This window comes from Dromiciops gliroides, chromosome X (assembly GCF_019393635.1).
Source record: "Dromiciops gliroides isolate mDroGli1 chromosome X, mDroGli1.pri, whole genome shotgun sequence".
NCBI classification, from domain to species: Eukaryota; Metazoa; Chordata; class Mammalia; order Microbiotheria; family Microbiotheriidae; genus Dromiciops; species Dromiciops gliroides.
Genome location: NC_057867.1, coordinates 45,373,725 through 45,392,113, shown reverse-complemented (window position 1 = coordinate 45,392,113; position 18,389 = coordinate 45,373,725). Strand labels below are relative to the sequence as shown.

Below are 18,389 nucleotides of genomic sequence, written 5' to 3'. Positions count from 1 at the left end.
ACTCCAGAGCCAGCTGCTCTCTTCCCGTCCTAAGGAGGATTCTAAGGTGCCCAAAGGGTGATGATGGGGAAGGGAGGCCCCTGAGGATTAGGCTAGGCCTGTCACCCCCAACCCCATTCCAGATGTGATGGGCAATGAAGTGTCTGTGTTGGGGCTTTCTGGCTTGCGGGTTGGCAGCTGGAGTTGAGAATGTGGGGCCAGTGGATGGGGGTGGGGGTGGGGGTTGACAGCCTGGGTCGACTTTTCTCCTTTCCTAGGTTTCCTGACAGCTGCTGAGGAAACGAGGTGAGAAAGGGTTAAGACTACCCCCCCCTCCCCATGCTTCCTGCGTTTGAAATCCTCCAGGTCTCTGGAAACCCGCTAGCCTTGGCCTAGGGCCAGGCGGGCATTGTCCTGAGAGAGAGAGGCTGGGGGGGGGGGCGGAGCTGGGGCTGCCTTTGTTGTGGGTCGCCCCCTCTCAGTGCCCGAAGTGTGGGGGGGCGGGGCGGGAGGGAGGCCCTCTCCCCCCTCCCTCCCTCCAGCCCCCGCCGATGACCACATGACCAGGCGGGCTCGCGGCCAAGGCAGCCCGGGGCTCGGCTACAAAATGCAGCCCGGGGAGCGATCGGGCCAGCATTGTGGCTCGGCTGCCGCGCGGGCCCCCGCCAGGCGAGCAGAGGCTGCCGGCTGCCCCCCTCGGAGGCGGTGAGCGAGCCGGCAGCGCCTGATCGAGAGCCTTCTGCCCGGCCGCCCGCCGCAGTCCGACCGGGCGTCAGTCCAGGCGTCCGTCAGTGCGGGCCTGGGCACCAGGAGGCGGGCATCGAGCTAGCCAGCCGCGGGCAGCGGGCGGCGCGGTGGGCGCCCCCTGCACGGCGAGGCGGGCGAGTCACGGCCTGGGGAGGGCGAGGCACGGCCCGGCACGCGCGGCCGGCGAGCCCCCACCCCGCGCCCACGCCCCCCTCGCACGCACGGCCACGGCCGCCAGCCCCAGCTCTCCCCCGTAGCTCGGCTCCCCCGTCACCGCGGCCGGCGGCGCGGCGGCAGCGGCTGCAGCAGCCCCAGCAGCAGCCCCAAGCAGCAGCAGCTCAGCCCGGCGCGGCCCGGCCTGACCCGGCTGAAGCATGAATTTGCGCCTGTGCTTGCAGGCGCTCCTGCTTCTCTGGCTCTCCTTGACTTCGGTTTGTGGAGGTGAGTGTGGGGGGTAGGAGTGGGGGGGCGGGGGGACGCAGGGAGGTACCCTCCCCCCGATTGCTCCTTCTGACAAGCTCTGAGACCCCCTCTGCTCCCCCAGGCCCCCCACCGGGAGTTGAGCCACGCGCCGGGAGGTGATTGACAGGACGGCCCCGGGCGGGGGATGGGGGGGGGGAGCTGGAGCCCAGCTCAGAGGGCACGAAGTACCCCCCAGCCGGGGGAGGGAATTGGGCTGGCTGGGGCAGGAAGATTCCAGGGAGCTGCCACCCCCCCCCCCCCAGCCCCAGTGGGTGGAGGATGTGCCAGCATGCAGACGTGACACTTGTTGCATAGGCCCTGGCCCGCGCAGCGGGAGCCCAGCTGTTGCTCAGTTGACCCATGGGGAGAAAAATCAACCCCCCCACCCCCCGCCCCCGACCTCCTGCAGGTTGGACCCTGTCCAGAGCTCTCCAGTAAAGGCCTGGAGATTCGGGTGCTTTCTATCTCTGCCTTCATCCTCAGGAGATGCCGCCTTGAGACCAGGGACTTAGCCAGGCAGGGCTGGAAGACACTCTAGCGGTCATAAAGACACTGGTCAAATGGGAAGAGCTTTGGGGGTCCCAGACCTGACCCCGGCTGAGTGACCTTGAGCAACTCGCTCCCCTTTGACCAGTTTCTTCCTCTATAAAATGAGAGGGTTGGACCAGGTAATACCTCGAGTCCTTAGCCCAGTTCTCTCTTCCTTTCCCTGCCCAGCCCCTCCAATTTTACAGTTGAGGAAACTGAGGCTCAGGGAGCTTAAGTGAGTTGCCCAGCATCACATGGCAGTCAAGTGGCAGATTTGGTACTTGAGCCAGGTCTCCTGAATTCTGACTCTGCCACTTCCCACCTCTGTGGTCTCCCACAAGTCCGTTGACCTCTCTGGGCCTCAGTTTTCTCATCTGTAAAATGAGTGACTTGCTTTAAATCTAGGACCCTCTGATCCCAGCTCTCAGGCCAGCGTTCTCTTGACTGTGTCACTGTCCCTCTTTCTTCCCTTTTGCCCCTGTTCACATGCGTCTCTTAGCTCTGAGCTATAGCAAAGATTAACTCCTAAAGTTTTTTTCATGGGGGGAAGGGGTTGTGGGTCTGTGGAGAGGAAGTTGCACTGCCCTGAGTGGGCACAGGTCTTGCCCAACCATGGCACAAAGAAAAGAAGCCCCTTTGTCCTGCTTCCCAGTACCCAGGGTTCTGGCAAGTGCCCGCCCACTCAGCCAGCCAGCTAGCCACCAGCACCAGCAAGGCTTTCTCGTCCTCTGCCTGTCAATGGCTTCGACTGCCTTTGCCAGCTCCCATCTCTAACTGGCCCCATTCCTGAGATCCACCCGGCTCCCTGCCGATGGGCATATCTGCCGGGCATTCCCGCTGCCACCTTCGCTGCAGGCCTAGCTCGAAACAAAGTAGAAGCTAAGGCTTAGTGGGTTTCGGTTCCTGGGAGGTAGGGGGACAGGATTAGGGGCCTGGGGAAGGGGAACGAAGTTCAAGGTGACTCTCATTCTAACCAGGGAGGAGGAAGAGACCCCTTTCTACCAAGGGGAAAAGTACTGAGTTTGGAGAGAGGGGAAGGACCTGGGTTTCAGACCCTAGTCTACCCTCATCCTACCTGTGTGACCTTGGACAGGGGACTTCTCTCTAAACTTCAGTCTCCCCCTCTGGCCAAAGGTGGGGCTCAATCCTATGATAATTACCTCAGTTTCTCACCCTTCCTCAACTCCTAGCCTCTCCCAGTTTGGGTTTTAGATTTCCCTTTCTCCCCTTCCCTGGGTTGGAAGAACTCAGGGAGTTCCCCTTCAGCCCCAGCCTCAAGGGAGCTGTCCAATCTGTCTTCCTCAAGCAGGGCAGCAGGGCTAGTGGAGGACAAGATATCAGGAAGGAGGGCCCTTGTCTAGCCAGGATGGTGTCCGATTCCTGACACCCAGTAGGGCCAGCCTTTCTGCCCTCTCGACATTTTTCTTAGGCACCTACTATGTGCTGGCACTGTATGTGTGTGTGTGTGTGTCCCTGAGTGCATGCGTGGATGGATCCAAGGGACAGGAGAGTGAAGTGCCCAGCCTTCACACAACTTCCTGTCTCACTGGGAGATGGGAGGTCAGTGTTTCCCATTGTGAGGCCCGAGAAAGAGCAAGTAGCAAGAACTGGCATTTATGGGGCACAAAGCGCACTGACTTCCGCTTGCCTGTATGGCCTCCAGCAAATCTCGGCTTTTCTGGGCTTCACTTTGCTCATCTGTAAAGTGCCTTGGTTGGACCAGATGCCCTCAGAGGTTCCTCTGAGTTTTGAGGTTTCCAGACCCTTTACTAAGTTATCTCAGTTCCTCCTTGCAGCAATCCTGGGAGAGGGTAGGTAGGGCTGGAGCAGGGGTTATTATCCCATTTAACGGATGAGGACACTGAGGTCCTTAGGACTCCTGTTTTTCTCGTGCTCTGAGTTTTTGTGTTTTCTTGTAACCCTGTGGAAGTCCAATTATTAGTCTCCTCATTTTTCACATGGGGAAACTGATACTCAAAAAGAGGTGATTTCCCCCCCCCCCAAGGTCACACAGCTGGGAAACCACTGGAGGTTTTTCGACTCCTAAGAGTCTGTGTTCTCCTAAGGACTCTGCAGCTTCCGGCTGATGGCATGGGCAAGCTGAGATTGCCTGCTGGCCATACTGTGGCACAGGGTGCAGGTCTCTCTCTGGCCATAGGTGTCAGAGAGAGCCAGTGATTCCCACTGGTCTTTGGGACTCTTCCCTGTCCTGCCCTCCCCCCCCACTCCAACCATTGTGAGCCGTGAGCCCTCTTGGTCTGTCTCTGTAGCTTCCCATCCCAGCATCACCTGTTTACACTCTGCCTTGGAGTCAGAAGAGCTCCCTAGGAATTCTGGCCCCTGGGTGACTCCCTTTCCCTTCTCTGGGCCTCAGTTTCCCTATCTGTAAAGGGAAGGGGGTCTTGAGCAGCCCTTCTACCTTTAAATCCTAAAGGACTGAGCCTACCCCTTGCCCCAGTAGGCAGGGAGACCTAGTAACTCTGGAGCCAGCCAACAGGTCTCACCCTTCCCTTCCTCTGCCCTTTGCCCTCTCCCCCTTCCAGGCCCAATCAGCAGGACCAGTTCCTCCTCCCAGGGTGTCCTAGGGCCATCTCTTGCCTCCAGTCTCTCCTCCCCATCCTTAGCTCTCCTTGCTGCTCGGGGCCTGAAACTCCACACGCCTTTCTCCCAGCTCTGTTCTCACTTGGAATGTTTCTCTCCCTCCTTGTGACCTGGTTTACCCTTTGCTATTCTGGGGCTGAGACCCTAGGGGCAGGCCCTCTGTCCTTGTCTAGACTACCTCGCCCGGTGGCTAGCTCGAAGCTTTTGGCCACTTGGGCGGCAGGTGCTGGCAGAACAGGGACCTGTCTGCCCTGGGTGTGGGGGCAGTAGAGACAGGCCCACCCCATCCCCAAACACTTCACGGAATCGGTAACCGGAGCAAGGGCTCTCCGAGGCAAAGGACAGATCATAGAGAGGGTGTCCCTGAGCCAGAAAAGGCTGCCCTGGAGTGAGGGCAGGGCCCTGGGCCTTGGAAATGGTGCCAAGAAATGAGCCTTCCTACCTCCCAGCTGCTTTCGAGATCTAGGGGTGGGGGGGGGAGGCAGGCAGCAGGACGGATTAGAGCTAGGATCAGAACTAGGAACTAGAGCTGGAAGGAGACCTTGGAGATAGTTTTAGAGATCACTGACTAGTGCCTACATCAGCCTGGCTTGGACTCAGCGAGCCCTGGGCTGGAATCCCACCTCTGACGAAAGTCGCCCTGTGACTTTGGAGAAGTCATTTGACCTCTCTGACCTTCTATTTCTTCTTCCTCAAAATGGAGATAACGGCGGTATCTGTGTCACCGGGTTGTTGTGATGATCACAAGGTCGGAGAGGTACAGTGGCTTGTCCAAGGTCACACGTAGGAGCCTCCATCTAGAGCTATAAGGACCTTCAAACACCATCTAGCCAAACCTCCTCCTTTTACAGGGGAGTAAACTGAGGCCCAAGGAGAGAAAGGGACTTACCCAAGGTCACATAGGTAGTGTGTTTCCAATGTGGGATTTGGACACAGGTCCTCTAATTCTTTCCAATGTTTCAGGCTACTGAGATGAGATGGTGAACCACATTTTTATAAAGTACCTTATAAACCCTAAGAAAAAAGGCTATGATTATGTCAATCTAAGTTAATAGTGTAATAACGGGCAGCTAGGTGATGCAGTGGATAAAGCACTGGCCTTGGATTCAGGAGGACCTGAGTTCAAATCCAGCCTCAGACACTTAACTAGCTGTGTGACCCTGGGCAAGTCACTTAACCCTCATTGCCCTACAGAAAACAAACAAACAAACAACAACAAAAAATAGTGTAATAACATTCTCTAGGTTTATAGGACTGTCTCTCCTTTGTTTCTCACCCCAAACCAGGGTTGTTTGTTTGTTTTTTGTTTTTGCAGGGCAATGAGGGTTAAGCGACTTGCCCAGGGTCACACAGCTAGTAAGTATCAAGTGTCTAGTTGCTCCCACCAAACCAGGGTTGTTGTGATAAGTAGTATTAACCCCATTTTACAGATGAGGAAACTGAGGGGGGGGATAATGGACTTGCCCCATGGTCACATAGCTAGTAAATATGGAAAGTAGGATTTGCACTCAAGTCCAGCACTTTCTCCATTATTAAGCCAGAAGCGATGGCAGCCTCTGATGTCTCATTTTGGTTAAGGATCTAGGTTTTCAGGGGGCAGCTAGGTAGTGCAGTGCATAAAGCACCTGCCCTGGATTCAGGAGGACCTGAGTTCAAATCCAGCCTTAGACACTTGACACTAGCTGTGTGACCCTGGGCAAGTCACTTAACCCCGATTGACCCCCCCCCAAAAATCTAGGTTTTCAGATGTCATTTTGTCTTTAACTGAGCAAGAGTCTATGAGGTAAGAGCTTAGATGTCAGGAAGTTGGGGGAGGGAGAGGACTGGAGTCACAGACTTGGAGGACCCTGCTGGCCCCTTGGGATCATGCAGGAGAAGGAGGGGGTGCTCCATTGAGGATGCTTGGGCATAATGAGAAAGAATGCTGCGTCTCAGCCTTGGGAGGCTTGGGTGTGAATCCTGGCTCTTTTCTATTAGTAGCTTTGTGACTCTGGGTAAGTCACTGCCCCTTTCTGAGTATTAGCTCATAAAATGGGGGTGAACACCCTTGCAGCTTTTCTCGATAGGAGAAGAATTGCCCCTAACTGATTTAAAGGGAACTCCCACAGTGCAAGCAAGCTCAGTCCCTAACTGTGGCCATGGACTGGTCATCTGGAAATCTGAGGCAGCAGGGTGGGAAGAGAGGAGTCAGCTTCTGACCTGCAGAGTTGGGCTTGACTTTCTCATCCCCCTCCCCCCTCCCATCCTTGTCCTTTGTCCCCTCCCCTGCCCCAAGGCCTAACTCTTAGAGATCCAGGTGCTTTTCCGGGGAGCCTCAGGGAAGAACCTGCCTGAATTCTAAGCCTTAAGGACCTCCTTTCTTTGGCCTTTACCCTCAGCCCTCTAGTTAGGGGCAGTGCCCACGCAGGTCCAGGTAGCCCTACCCCTGGGTGTTCCTAGGGACTTAATTTCTAGGAGCTCTAAGCCCTTCATTAGCTCTGCTGGCTGCCCCGAAGCCTAGGGGTGAGAGTGAGGGAAGTGAGCCAGAAGCTGAAGGATTTGTAGAGTCACAGCTGGGAGGTTAAAGGTCAGAGCTTAAAAACAGAGAGTTCAGGATCCTCGATTTGTATTGGGTGAGGCCCAGAGGGGTTGGGACTTGCTTATAGTCACATACATGGCTAAGTGGCAGAGGTTTGTAGGATTTGAACCTGGATCTTCTTGCCTCTAAATCCAAAGTTCTCCATGTTATGTCAGGCTCTCGATCACAGCAGGAAGGGCCTTTAAGGAATAAAGTTGGAAGGGCCTTTAGACACTATCTGGCATTGCCCTCCTTTATTTTTTAATTTTTTTGGTGAGGCAATTGGGGTTAAGTGACTTGCCCAGGGTCACACAGCTAGTAAGTGTTAAGTGTCTGAGGCCAGATTTGAACTCAGGTATTCCTGACTCCAGGGCCGGTGCTCTATCCACTTCGCCACCTAGCTGCCCCGTTGTTCTTAGTTTTGATGTTCATTTATCACAAAGAGTTCCGGTGGATCAATCCACAAACTCCTACTCAGTGCCTCCCACTGTGCTAGATGCTGGGGATACACTGGCAGAAGTGAACTGGTTCCTGCCCTCAAGGGGCTTCCACGCACAATTATCCTTTCAGGTCCAATTCTTTGCCTCTTGTCTTCCCCCATTAGAACTGCGTTCTTTGAGGTCAAGGGCCCTCTTTTTGCCTTTCCTTGGATCCCCAGTGCCTGGCACATAGTAGGTGCTTAATAAATGCTTGTTGTTGGGGCAGCTAGGTGGCGCAGTGGATAAAGCACCGGCCCTGGAGTCAGGAGTACCTGAGCACCGGCCTCAGACACTTAACACTTACTAGCTGTGTGACCCTGGGCAAGTCACTTAACCCCAATTGCCTCACTAAAAAATAAATAAATAAATAAATGCTTGTTGTTGATCCAGGTTTTGAACCCCCTGAGATGGCAGGGAGAAGGCCCTGAGGGCCAGTAGTCACCAGCCACCAGAACTGGAATAGGGGGGTAAAGGTAAAGCATTCAAATTTCAGGGGAGAAGAGGTTGTTATTATTGGGGCTGGTTTGTGGTTCACCAGGAGGAACTTGAGTCGGGGGCCTTATTGACTCTATAAATACAATTTTTGTCATCAATTTGTTTTTGTTTTTGCAGGGCAATGAGGGTTAAGTGACTTGCCCAGGGTCACACAGCTAGTTAAGTGTCAAGTGTCTGAGGCTGGATTTGAACTTAGGTCCTCCTGAATCCAAGACCAGTGCTTTATCCACTGCGCCACCTAACTGCCCCGGCCTTATTGACTCTGGAAGTATGACAGTGAGGCTGGGGGCAGCAAGCCCTCTCTCTCCCCAGCCGGGCCCCTTTTATGGTGGCACAGGGAGCTCAGGGGTGCAGGTCTCCTGGTTCCAGGCCGGGAGCCAGCCTCCACTCCCTCTAACTCAGCTTCCCAGAGGGGTGACCCATGTCTGGCTCCCTAGTCGGGGGCACCCCCCTCCACTTGCTGGCTTTTGGGCAGAGAGGCTGAGAGAGGCAGCCCTGCTTTGGATTCTCACTATGGGGAAGGCGGGGCAGGGGGGACACTTCTTTATGGATTATCTTCTGGGCAGCTGGACATGTGAGCAGTCCGACCCAGATTCTGCACGATGGTCATCCCCGGGTCTCTGCAGAGTCCATACATTGGGGAGCTCTCAGCTTGGGCATTTAGGACATAGAAAGCAGCTTACCAGGCTTTGGGGGAGGGAGGAGCATTAGAACCAACGAGACTCCCTTAGATAGGGACCATCTAGACCAACTCATACATGAACAGGAACCCCCTGCATCTCAAATATGTATTTTCCTCCTCCTCCTTCTCCTCCTCCTCCTCCCTCTTCCTGAGTTCAAACCTGACCTCAGACACTTGACACTTACTAGCTGTGTGACCCTGAACAAGTCACTTAACCCCCATTGCCCCGCAAAAAAAAAGAAACAGCCTTCTGGTTGGAGTCTCCCTGTTTCAAGTCCCTCTTCACTCCAGTCCATCCTTCACTCAGCTATCAAATTGATCTTTCCTAATGCTCAGGTCTGACTATGTCAGTCTCACCCTCAGAGACTCTGTTTCCTCAGTTCTATTCAGCATAATTGTTTGTGTGTCATTTTCCCCATTGGACTGAGCTCCTTGAGAGCAGGGACTATTGTTGTTGCCTTTCTTAGCACTGTTCCTGAACATAGTAGGTGCTTAATAACTGTTGGTTGACCTGACTTGACTTTCTATATAACTTGAAGGTCCTTTGGGATCCTGGTCACCCTGTTCTGGATGCCATCTAGCTTATTGATATCCTTTCTGAAATTTAGTGCCTAGAACTGAGCACTAGATGGAGGCTGACCATCTGGAGAGAACAGTAGGCCCACCATCTCCCTAGGCCTAGATGTCATGCCTCTTTTAATGCAGCCTAAATAGCATTACTTTTTTGGACCACCACATCTTGACTCAGATTTACCTTGCAATCCACCACCACCCCACCCCCATATCAATGTCATGGGAAACATAGCCTAGTCATTATCCTATAGGTGGGAAGTTGATTTTTTGAACCCAAGTGCAGGACTTTACATTCATCCTCACCTATTTTCTCCTTATCAGATTTGCCCCTCTATTCAAATCTGTCCAGATGTTTGTTTGGGGGTTTTTTGCATCTTGCGCCACTGTCACCACTGTGTGTTAGTTCTCCCTCCCATCTTTGGATCTGCAGATTTGATGGTCCTGCCTTCTCTGCCTTCATCCATGTCATTGATAAACACGTTAACCAGCACAGAGCCGGGGTTCAGCAAGAGAGCTTTGGGGACCTTATTAGGGGAGAGGAGTTAGAGGGGCATATCTTACCATGGGTCATGGCCAGCTCTGACTGATGCTGATAAACACATGGAAACTGTGTGTAAGGAGAGGGTGAGGCATGATCAGGATGGAGCCAAAGAAGGGGTGTGTGTGTGTGTGTGTGTGTGTGTGTGTGTGTGTGTGTGTGAAGTGGTGGGGGTGGGAGGGGAGTGGCAAGCCTTGGAAAAGGAGGAGATATCATTGGAAAGCTGGGGAGGGACAGTAGTGTGAGGCCGTATGGAAATAGTGAGCTAATTGTGGAGGATTCTGGGAAGGATGGGGAAACCAGAGAAAGGATGGTATCTGTGGGGGAAAGAAGACCCATGGCCCTGTAAAACAATAACATGATTTCTCTAGAGCTTCACTAACATTAGCTTATTTGATCCTCACAGCAACCCCATAAGGTGACTTGGCTAAGGTCACACATCTAGGAAGCTTAGTGCTGGAACTTGAGCTGGAGTATCTTGGCTAGTATTCTTTCTACTCTGAAGTGCTGAGAAGTGGAAAGAGTGCAAGACTGAAGTCCTGGGTTTGAGTCCAGAGGCTGCCCATGTCATTCACCTATTCTGGATCTCAGTTTCCTCATTTGTAGAAAATGTAAGCCCCCTCCCTTCAACAAGACTGTGAGCACCTTCACGGTGCATCATGCTCTCAACAAATATTCAATGATGGATTAATTGGAAAGCAGAAGTGGAGAGACATGAGGCAGTGTGGAAAGAGTGCTGGCTCTGAAGTCAGAGGGCCTGGGATCAAATCCTTCCTCTTACCTATGTGACCTTGGGCAAAGCACTTCCCCTTCCTGAGCCTCAGTTTCTTCTTCTGTAAAATGGAGAGGTTGGACTACATGGCCTCCGAGGTCCCTTCTAGCTTCAGATCTAGGCTCCTATGTATGACCTATGGTCAATAGAAGAGGGGCTACATTAACCGGGATGAGAGGAGGCTGACATTGTCAGGAAGTGGACTGGTGGGCATGGTTCTAGACTGGAGAGGAACGGCAAAAGATTAGAGACCTTTCTAGTTTGACCATTCAATGATACTTCCTCCTGGGCTGGCCCTTGAGCATCATGGGTTAGGGGTGGAGTGGCAGTGGCTTAGGATTATAGAATGCTAGAGCTGGAAGGAATCATAGAGATGAGATCATTTAGTACAATATCCTCCCCACTTTGTCCCCCGTGAAAGAGAAAACTGAGGTTCAGAGGGGGAGAGAGATTTCTATGTTTTGTCATGGATAGGGGTTCAGAAATGGGAAGTAAATGGTGAGGGTCACAGAGAGGAGAGTACTTTTCTCAGGGGAAAGAACTGTGATACAGTGTAGCCTAATGGAATACACTAGACTAGGAGGTAAAGACCTGCGTTCAGATCCCAGCTCTGCCTTTTACTTACTAAAATGAGACAGCTAGACTGACTCCAAGGGCCTGTCCAGTTCTTTTTAATCTTTTTTTGGGGGGGGGCAATGAGGGTTAAGTGACTTCCCCAGGGTCACACAGCTAGTAAGTGTCAAGTGTCTGAGGCTGGATTTGAACTCAGGTTCTCCTGAATCCAGGGCCAGCGTTTTATCCACAGCACCACCTAGCTGCCCCCCCCAGTTCTTTTTAATCTTACCATCTACTTAGTAATATTAACATCAACTTGAATTTCTCTAGGATTTCCTTATAACAGACCATTTTATAGAGGAGGCAACTGAGGCCAGAGAAGTTTAGTGACTTGCCCATGGTTACACAGCCAGTAAGCACCAGAGCTGGGGCTCAAAGCCAGCCTGATTCCAATCCCAGGGCTCCTTCTGGTGAAATTTCCTTGCCCAGTAAGATAATGCCTTTTGTATCTTCTAAGGTCTTCAGGTGCTGTCTCTGGTGCCTCAGTTTCTCCACTAGGACCACTGCTATGGGTGGGGAAACCGAGGCACCAAAAGACACCACCTTAGCAGGGGAAAGAATTGGATTTGGAATTAGGGATTAGGGGTTAGGGGCTCCAGTCCTAGCTCGGTCACTTACTACATTGGTGACATCCCTTTTCCTTTTGGAGCCTTGCTTTCTTCACCTTGTAAAGTGAGGTTTTGTGACGAGTCCCCTTCCACCCTCAGGTTTCCTTAAGCTCTAAATCTATGATCCTGCGAATCAAGCCAAGTCTGGGGGGTGGAGATAATGGCCCCAGCCCCCAGACCCTAGCACAGAGGCCTCCCTTTGGATTCAGATGGAATGACCTCATCTCATTTTGGCCGCTGTTTAAATAGGGCAGAGGATGGGGAGGAAGGCGGGAGGGAGGGAGGGAGGTGGGGAGAGAGAGAAGGAAGCTCTCCTGGGACCTGCTTGGGGGTCAAGAGGGAAGACAGGAGACTGGAGTCACAGCCCCTCTTATCCCCAGGATGTGGATTTTAGAATCGTGGGTTTAGGGCTGGAAGGGACCTTTGAGTGGTCTCCTCAACCCCTTTGTCACACACTTAGAAGAGAGAAGAGTCAGGATTTGAACCCAAGCCCTTTGACTTCATCTTCAGAGCTCTTTCCGCTCTGAGCAGGAGAGCTAGGGAGGAGTGAGTGGGGGTCGCAGGCCTAGGGCAGGGCAGGGCTGTCTCAAGAGGAAGCAGCATTGAATTGTGAGGATCAGAGGGGACTGAAGGAGGTTGGGGGTCCCTCTGGCATTTCCCTTCATGTTCATTCCCCCTGAGGGTTGACCTCAGAAGGAAGGAAGAGGAGTGAGGTAAGTCCGGGGGTGAGGGGCAGCCCCCAGCCCGTCAATGGGATCTAATAAGAGGCCCAACCCTTCCTCCCCAGACAGGAAACTGCTTCTGATGGTTGACTAGGAGCAATGGGGGTCAAGCGGGAAGGAGGGAGGCAGGGAGGATGACAGGGAGAAGAGGGCCACTGGCAGGAGTGGTTGAGGCCCCTTTGTCATGCTGAAGGAGGGAAGACAGTGCCCCCAAGTTCTTGGCCCACATTGGCAATGACTCTGTAGCCTCCTGGGCAGGGGGGTGCAGCTGGGAAGTGCTTCAGGTAGGAGAGAAGGGAAGTGATTTGAGGCCCAGGAGGGCCCAGATGGAGGGGCCAATTCTTTGGAGGCCAACATTTCAGGATCAGGCCCTGCTCCAGCCTTGACCCCACACCGACCTTTACCTTGGCCCCCATCTTAGCCCTAGCTTCACTCATGGTCTCAGTAGCCAGAAGCATTTATTAAGCTCCTACTACATACCAGCCACTAGCAAAACTGAAAGTCCTTTCTATTCTCAGAGAGCTTATGTTCTACTTGGGGTCAGGGAGAAATGGACACATTAGCAAATACAAAGGAATTCTGGGAAGGGAGAGCGGTAATGGTGGGGAGGGGAGAGGAGGGTGAGAGAATCAGAGAAGGTGTCTCATCAGTAGAGGACCCCTGAAATGATACTTGGTGGGAGCTGGGGACACCAAAAGGTCTTGGTAAGAAGGGAGAATGATGGGAAATCAGCCTGGAAAGAGACACTGGGGCCAGACTGTGAAGGACTTCAAAGCCAAACAGAGTAGTTTGAATATTGCCTTCCAAAGGCAGTAGGCAGCAGCATTCTGAACAGGGGGAGTGACATAGCCCTACCACCTCCCAGGCACACATCCTATGGGAGGCAGTGTGGCACAGTGGAAAGAGTACTGGCTCTAGACCTGGGTTCAAATACTACCTCTGGTGCTCAGAACTTGTGTGAGCTTGGACAGGTCCCTTCTCCTCCCTGGGCCTCAGTTTCTTCCTCTGTAAAATGAACGTGTTGGACTAGATAGTCTTTGAGGTCCCTGCCAGCTCCAGATCCTGTGGGTAACCTTGGGGGAAATCATGCCACCTTTCTGGGCCTCAGTTTCATCATCTGTAAGATGAGTGGGTTTGACAAGATGATCTCTAAAAGCTTTCTCAGCTCTCAGGTCTGCAATCTACTAACCTTCTTTTTCCCTCTCCTCAGGGCCCCTGGTGGAGGCGCTGGACAGGAAGGAGCTGGAGGAAGGGAACATTCGGACCTTGGTGCAGCCCAAAGTGGCAAGAACCGGGGGACCCTGGCAGGGTGGCAGGAGGAAGTTCCGAAGGCAGCGGCCCCGCCTTTCCCACAAAGGCCCCATGCCTTTCTGAAGCAGGTAGCTAAGTGGGCCGAGCACTCCCTTCCAACAAACTGGAGTTGGGGTGAGGGGTGGAGTTAGGAGGAGAATTAAGGGGGTGACCCATTGCCTCCAGGACACGTCAGGCAGTCATGCCTTCACCCACACCTGCCTAGAGCAGTGCACTCTGCCATGGGAAGGCTGAAGCAGTGATCCCTTCCTGTGAGGGAGTTTCCAATCCCTGTGAGGGGCTTGAGCTAAATGATACAGATGCACAGGACTGTAAGCTGGGAGTAGGCCCTCCTCCTGTCGGGGGCTTAATTGTCTCTTCTTTCTTCCTTCCTTCCTTTCTTTTCTTTTTTTGAGGCAATTGAGGTTAAGTGACTTGCCCAGGGTCACACAGTTAGTAAGTTAAGTGTCTGAGGCCGGATTTGAACTCAGGTCCTCCTGACTCCAGAGCCTGTGCTCTATCCACTTAGCCACCTAGCTGCCCCAAATTGATTTTTTTTTTTTTGGTGAGGCAATTGGGGTTAAGTGACTTGCCCAGGGTCACACAGCTAGTAAGTGTCAAGTGTCTGAGGTCGGATTTGAACTCAGATCCTCCTGAATCCAGGGCCAGTGCTTTACCCACTGTGCCACCTAGCTGCCCTGTGGTCTCCTTTCTTTTCTTTTTTTTTTTTTTAAGTGAGGCAATTGGGGTTAAGTGACTTGCCTAGAGTCACACAGCTAGTAAGTGTTAAGTGTCTGAGGCCGGATTTGAACTCAGGTACTCCTGACTCCAGGGCCAGTGCTCTATCCACTGTGACACCTAGCTGCCCCTGTGGTCTCCTTTCTAAGGCCCCTCCCAGCCCTGCTCTTCTCTGTTCCAAGACTCCTCCCAGTTCTGATTACCATAGGAATCAATGAAGCCAGTAGAGAAGAGTTCAGCACAGTAATTTACAACATTCTCCGTGTCTCTTACCACATTTAAGTCAACAGCCATGAGAGGAAGGCAGTTCAAGTCTTATTACCCCATTTTACAGATGAAGAAAGAGAAGTGACTTGTCCACAGTCGCACAGCTAGGAAGTCAGAGAGCTGGCATTCCAGAACTAAGTCTTCTGGGAAGAGTTTGGAGAGGGTGAAGAGAACTCACACTTATCTTCAGTTACATTTACAGCTATTAGGTTCCCCCAGAAAACATTTATTCCCAAACTGCTCTCCCCATACCCTGGTATAGAAATCTGGGAAGTAGAAATGATATAGGTACCTGGATCCTGGAGAAGGGCATGTATTTTCCCAGGGACACACAGGTAGTCATAGAGTCATAAACCATAGACTGTCAAAGCCGGAGAGGGCCTACCTGTTTTAACCCTTTCCTGTTCTAGATGAGGGAATTAAGAACCAAAGGGAACAAGACTTGCCCAAGGTCACACGGCTAGTTAGGGACATAACTTGGGTCTCTTGTCTCCTGTCCTATGGTTTTCTCTGCTGTATCCCTTGTGGTCAGGAAGGGTTGGTCCAGGTAGACAGAGGCCCAGCATGGCTTTGGAGACTAGGGTTTTTATCAGCCCTGGAGAGGGGGTGTAGATGGGTCTTGAGCCCAGGCATCCCTGAGAGGGGTGAGAAGGTCCTCAGCCAGATGAGGACAGGACAGGTACAAAGATAGTAGGGGGGATGAGCCAACATAGGCAGTCTAAGATGTCAACCTCATGAGGGCCAGGATCTTTGTTCCTTCTTGTTTCTCTCCAAGGTACCTGGGATGTGTCTTTGTTCAGGGTCTGTTCCCTTTTCCCTTGATGCTTTAGGCTTGGCTTGGAGTTCAGGGTCCATTCAAGAGAGGTGTGTGTGTGTGTGTGTGTGTGTGGTGTGTGTGTGTGCGTGTGTATCTGTGTCTGTGTCTGTGTCTATGTCTGTGTCAGTACGTCCAGCCCCAGTCCTGGGGGACCTTGAGCTGGATCATCCTGGTGACTTTTCTCCTTCTCATTTGTGTTTGTCCCTAGGGCTATTGAGACCTCCAAGGGTCCATGTCTTTGCTGCGTGGTCTGTTCCTAGCAGATGGACGGCTTTTCCTACCTGCAGAGGGGCCAGGCACCTCCCACACAACAGCTTCCCCATTCCGCTGCCTGGATGGAGTTGTCCTGGTCCCCTTTCTTTCTCCTGGACTCACTTAATCTACTTCCCTCCCTCCTCCCTGCCCCAACCTCTTATTACATCTGCCTCCCTTCAGGTCCACCTTCCAAATGTCATTTTGGCCTTCCTCCCCCAATGATCCATGGGAATTCAGGTGTCCAAGCTGGGGCTTTTCCCCTTCCCCTTAGGGTACCATGACAAAGTTGCTTTCTCTTCTATGAGCCCTGTGCTCAAGGGTGCCCAAATGGGGAGACGTAATGGGAGAGAGCAACCAACAGAGCCTTCTGAGTGTGGCATTTGAGGGTGGAATAGAGAAACTGGGAGACCCTGGGGAGGGTCTGGGGGAAGACGGGGTCACTTGGATATTGTGCCTTGGAATCTGGGGGCCTGGGTTTCTGGCAAAGCCAACCAGGATCCTTTGTTGGAGGCAGGGAGACAGCTGGTGTGTCTTTCCCACCTTCCAGTGCTGGAGACAATTGAAATTTTTGTCACCCCCCTCAAAGGGAGAAGGAGTCCTTCGAAGCACTTTCTTAGATGTGGGGGGAAGGGAGCCCCTTGCAGTTTTAAGATGCCCCCATTTACCTTCTCTGTGGTGTATTTTCCTTCCTTCTACCTTTTAGAGATTTTAAAAGCTATATTAAAATATATATAAAAGTCCACACGTGCACACACATGCAGTCAAGAAGAGAGCTATTTTTGTGAAACAATGGCTTATGTGGAGGGGAGGAGTCTATTTATTCTTAATGAAACTTCCAAAGTAAAGGGATAGGCATCTGGCTTATTCCACTTGGCCCCAGAGGGGTCAAAATAAAGCGATAAGTGAAGGTTGTTATTGAGGCAGATTTGGTTTCCATGCAAGGAAAAAGCTACCTAAAGTGGAATGGGTTGCCTTGGGAGGTAGTGAGTTCCTTGTCACTGCAAGTATTCCAGCAGAGATTGACCAAGTAACTGTGTGCTGGGGATATTGTAGAGGTAATTCCTATTGGGTTGGACTGGATGGCCCCCCAAATCCCTTCTGGCTCTGAGATTCGGTGACTATAACAGTCTTTCTAGGGAATGGGGATGCTTTTCCCCTGTTCAAGGGTCCTGTCTCTGCTTCTCCCAGAATGCTTTTTTGCATCCTTCCTGTTACCCAAAGGGGGCAGGGACTCAGAGGTAGGGTGTGATGCTGCTCACCCCAGTCCTCCATACCCTTTCATTAAACCCTCCATTTCCTGACTTCCATTCTCAAATGAAATTCTGGCTGCTGATTCCCTCCCACCCCCACTCATAAAGTGGCTGTCCAGTGAGATTGGTGCCTTTCCCCCACCATGATGCCAAGAATTCTAGAATATCAGAGTTAGAAAGCTTCTTAGAAACCTCTAGTCCACCCGCTCTTCCTAGATGGGAAGACTGAGGCCAAGAAAGAGGTGAAGGGGGAGCCAGATCTGGGGTGGAGAGAGGGAGAACTAGCTATGAACTGCCTGCTTTCTGGAAGGGAGCTACAGCACTCCCCCCACCTCAGTGATGCACAGTAGCTCCCCCTGAAGTGAACCTTTGCTCTGGGTGATTCAGCGGCAGCAAAAGCAGTGGACTAGGAGAGCCAGGTGCCACTCTGGCCCAGGGGCCATCCTAAGATAAGCTCCTGGATGAACCTTATCTTATGGGAAAGTCCAGAGAGATGATGTGACTCACCCAAGGGCACAGGAGCAGCAAGTGGCAGAGTTGGGATTCGAACTCCGGTCTTGTGACCCCCAATTCAGCACAGTTCCCACTGTACTACAACTCTTTCCACAGTATACTTTTGTGGCCAAGGCCTAGGCCTGAGCTCCCAACATGGACCCTCCCTTTGTCCCATTGGGCTAGCCCTTACCACCCAGCCTCCTGTCACGGTGGTAGCTGAGCCCTGTGTTCACCTGAGATCAAACCGGGATTGCTGGCACTGCCAGGGCACGGATCCCTGGCTGGGAGGGTAGAAGGGCCAGAGACAGCTGGAGGAGGAAGAGGAAGAGGAAGAGGAGAAGGGGGCCAGCTGGATCTTAGCTAATCCCATTTCACATGGTAGCAGTTGGTGGTGGTTCTAATTTATGCCAATATGAAATGCTTTTTCCTTGGGGCGCCGTCCCCTCCTACCAGTGATCATGCCAATTCCTGTGTTTGTAATATTGTCCTGTGTAAATATATCTTTATAATAAAGAGTTTTAAAAGGGCAGTAAACCCTTATTTTTGGAGTTTGTGTGATGGTGTGTTCCCTTCTCCTTTGGGGATGTGAGGTTGGCATTCCTAGCACTCCTCCAGTCTTTGCCCACAGGTGGTGTGGGTCGAATTGTGATGGCAGCTGACAGGCACGGAAGGAAGCATACCCCCTCAGATGGGCCGATGTACTGGCTTGTTCTTCATAGCTGGATCTCATTTTGAGGATGTGGGTGTTGTAAAGGTTGGGAGTGGCCTATGGCAGTGTTGTGGAAAAAATTAATAAAACAGATTTTTAAAAAATTGGAGGGGCAGGGGCAGCTAGGTAGCTCAGTGGATAAAGCACCAGCCCTGGATTCAGGAGAACCTGAGTTCAAATCTGGCCTCAGACACTTGACACTTACTAGCT

The 18,389-nt window shown here is 52.4% G+C and overlaps 1 protein-coding gene across 1 annotated transcript; it reads left to right on the top strand.

Annotated features, from left to right (window-relative positions):
* The first annotated feature begins 1,029 nt into the window (after positions 1-1,029).
* On the top strand, positions 1,030-17,956 carry APLN (apelin). Its single transcript, XM_043974162.1, has 3 exons — positions 1,030-1,167; positions 13,569-13,737; positions 15,679-17,956. Exons 1-2 carry the CDS (start codon positions 1,101-1,103, stop codon positions 13,730-13,732), a joined length of 231 nt encoding a protein of 76 aa, XP_043830097.1. The 5' UTR covers positions 1,030-1,100; the 3' UTR covers positions 13,733-13,737; positions 15,679-17,956.
* Positions 17,957-18,389: the final 433 nt, after the last annotated feature.

What these genes read in the sequence shown, in the direction of transcription:
- APLN (XM_043974162.1), top strand. Translation starts at nt 1,101, where the DNA reads ATGAATTTGCGCCTGTGCTTGCAGGCGCTCCTGCTTCTCTGGCTCTCC. An exon ending in CTTGACTTCGGTTTGTGGAG is followed by an intron (nt 1,168 to 13,568) that starts GTGAGTGTGGGG and finishes CCCTCTCCTCAG; the next exon opens with GGCCCCTGGTGGAGGCGCTG.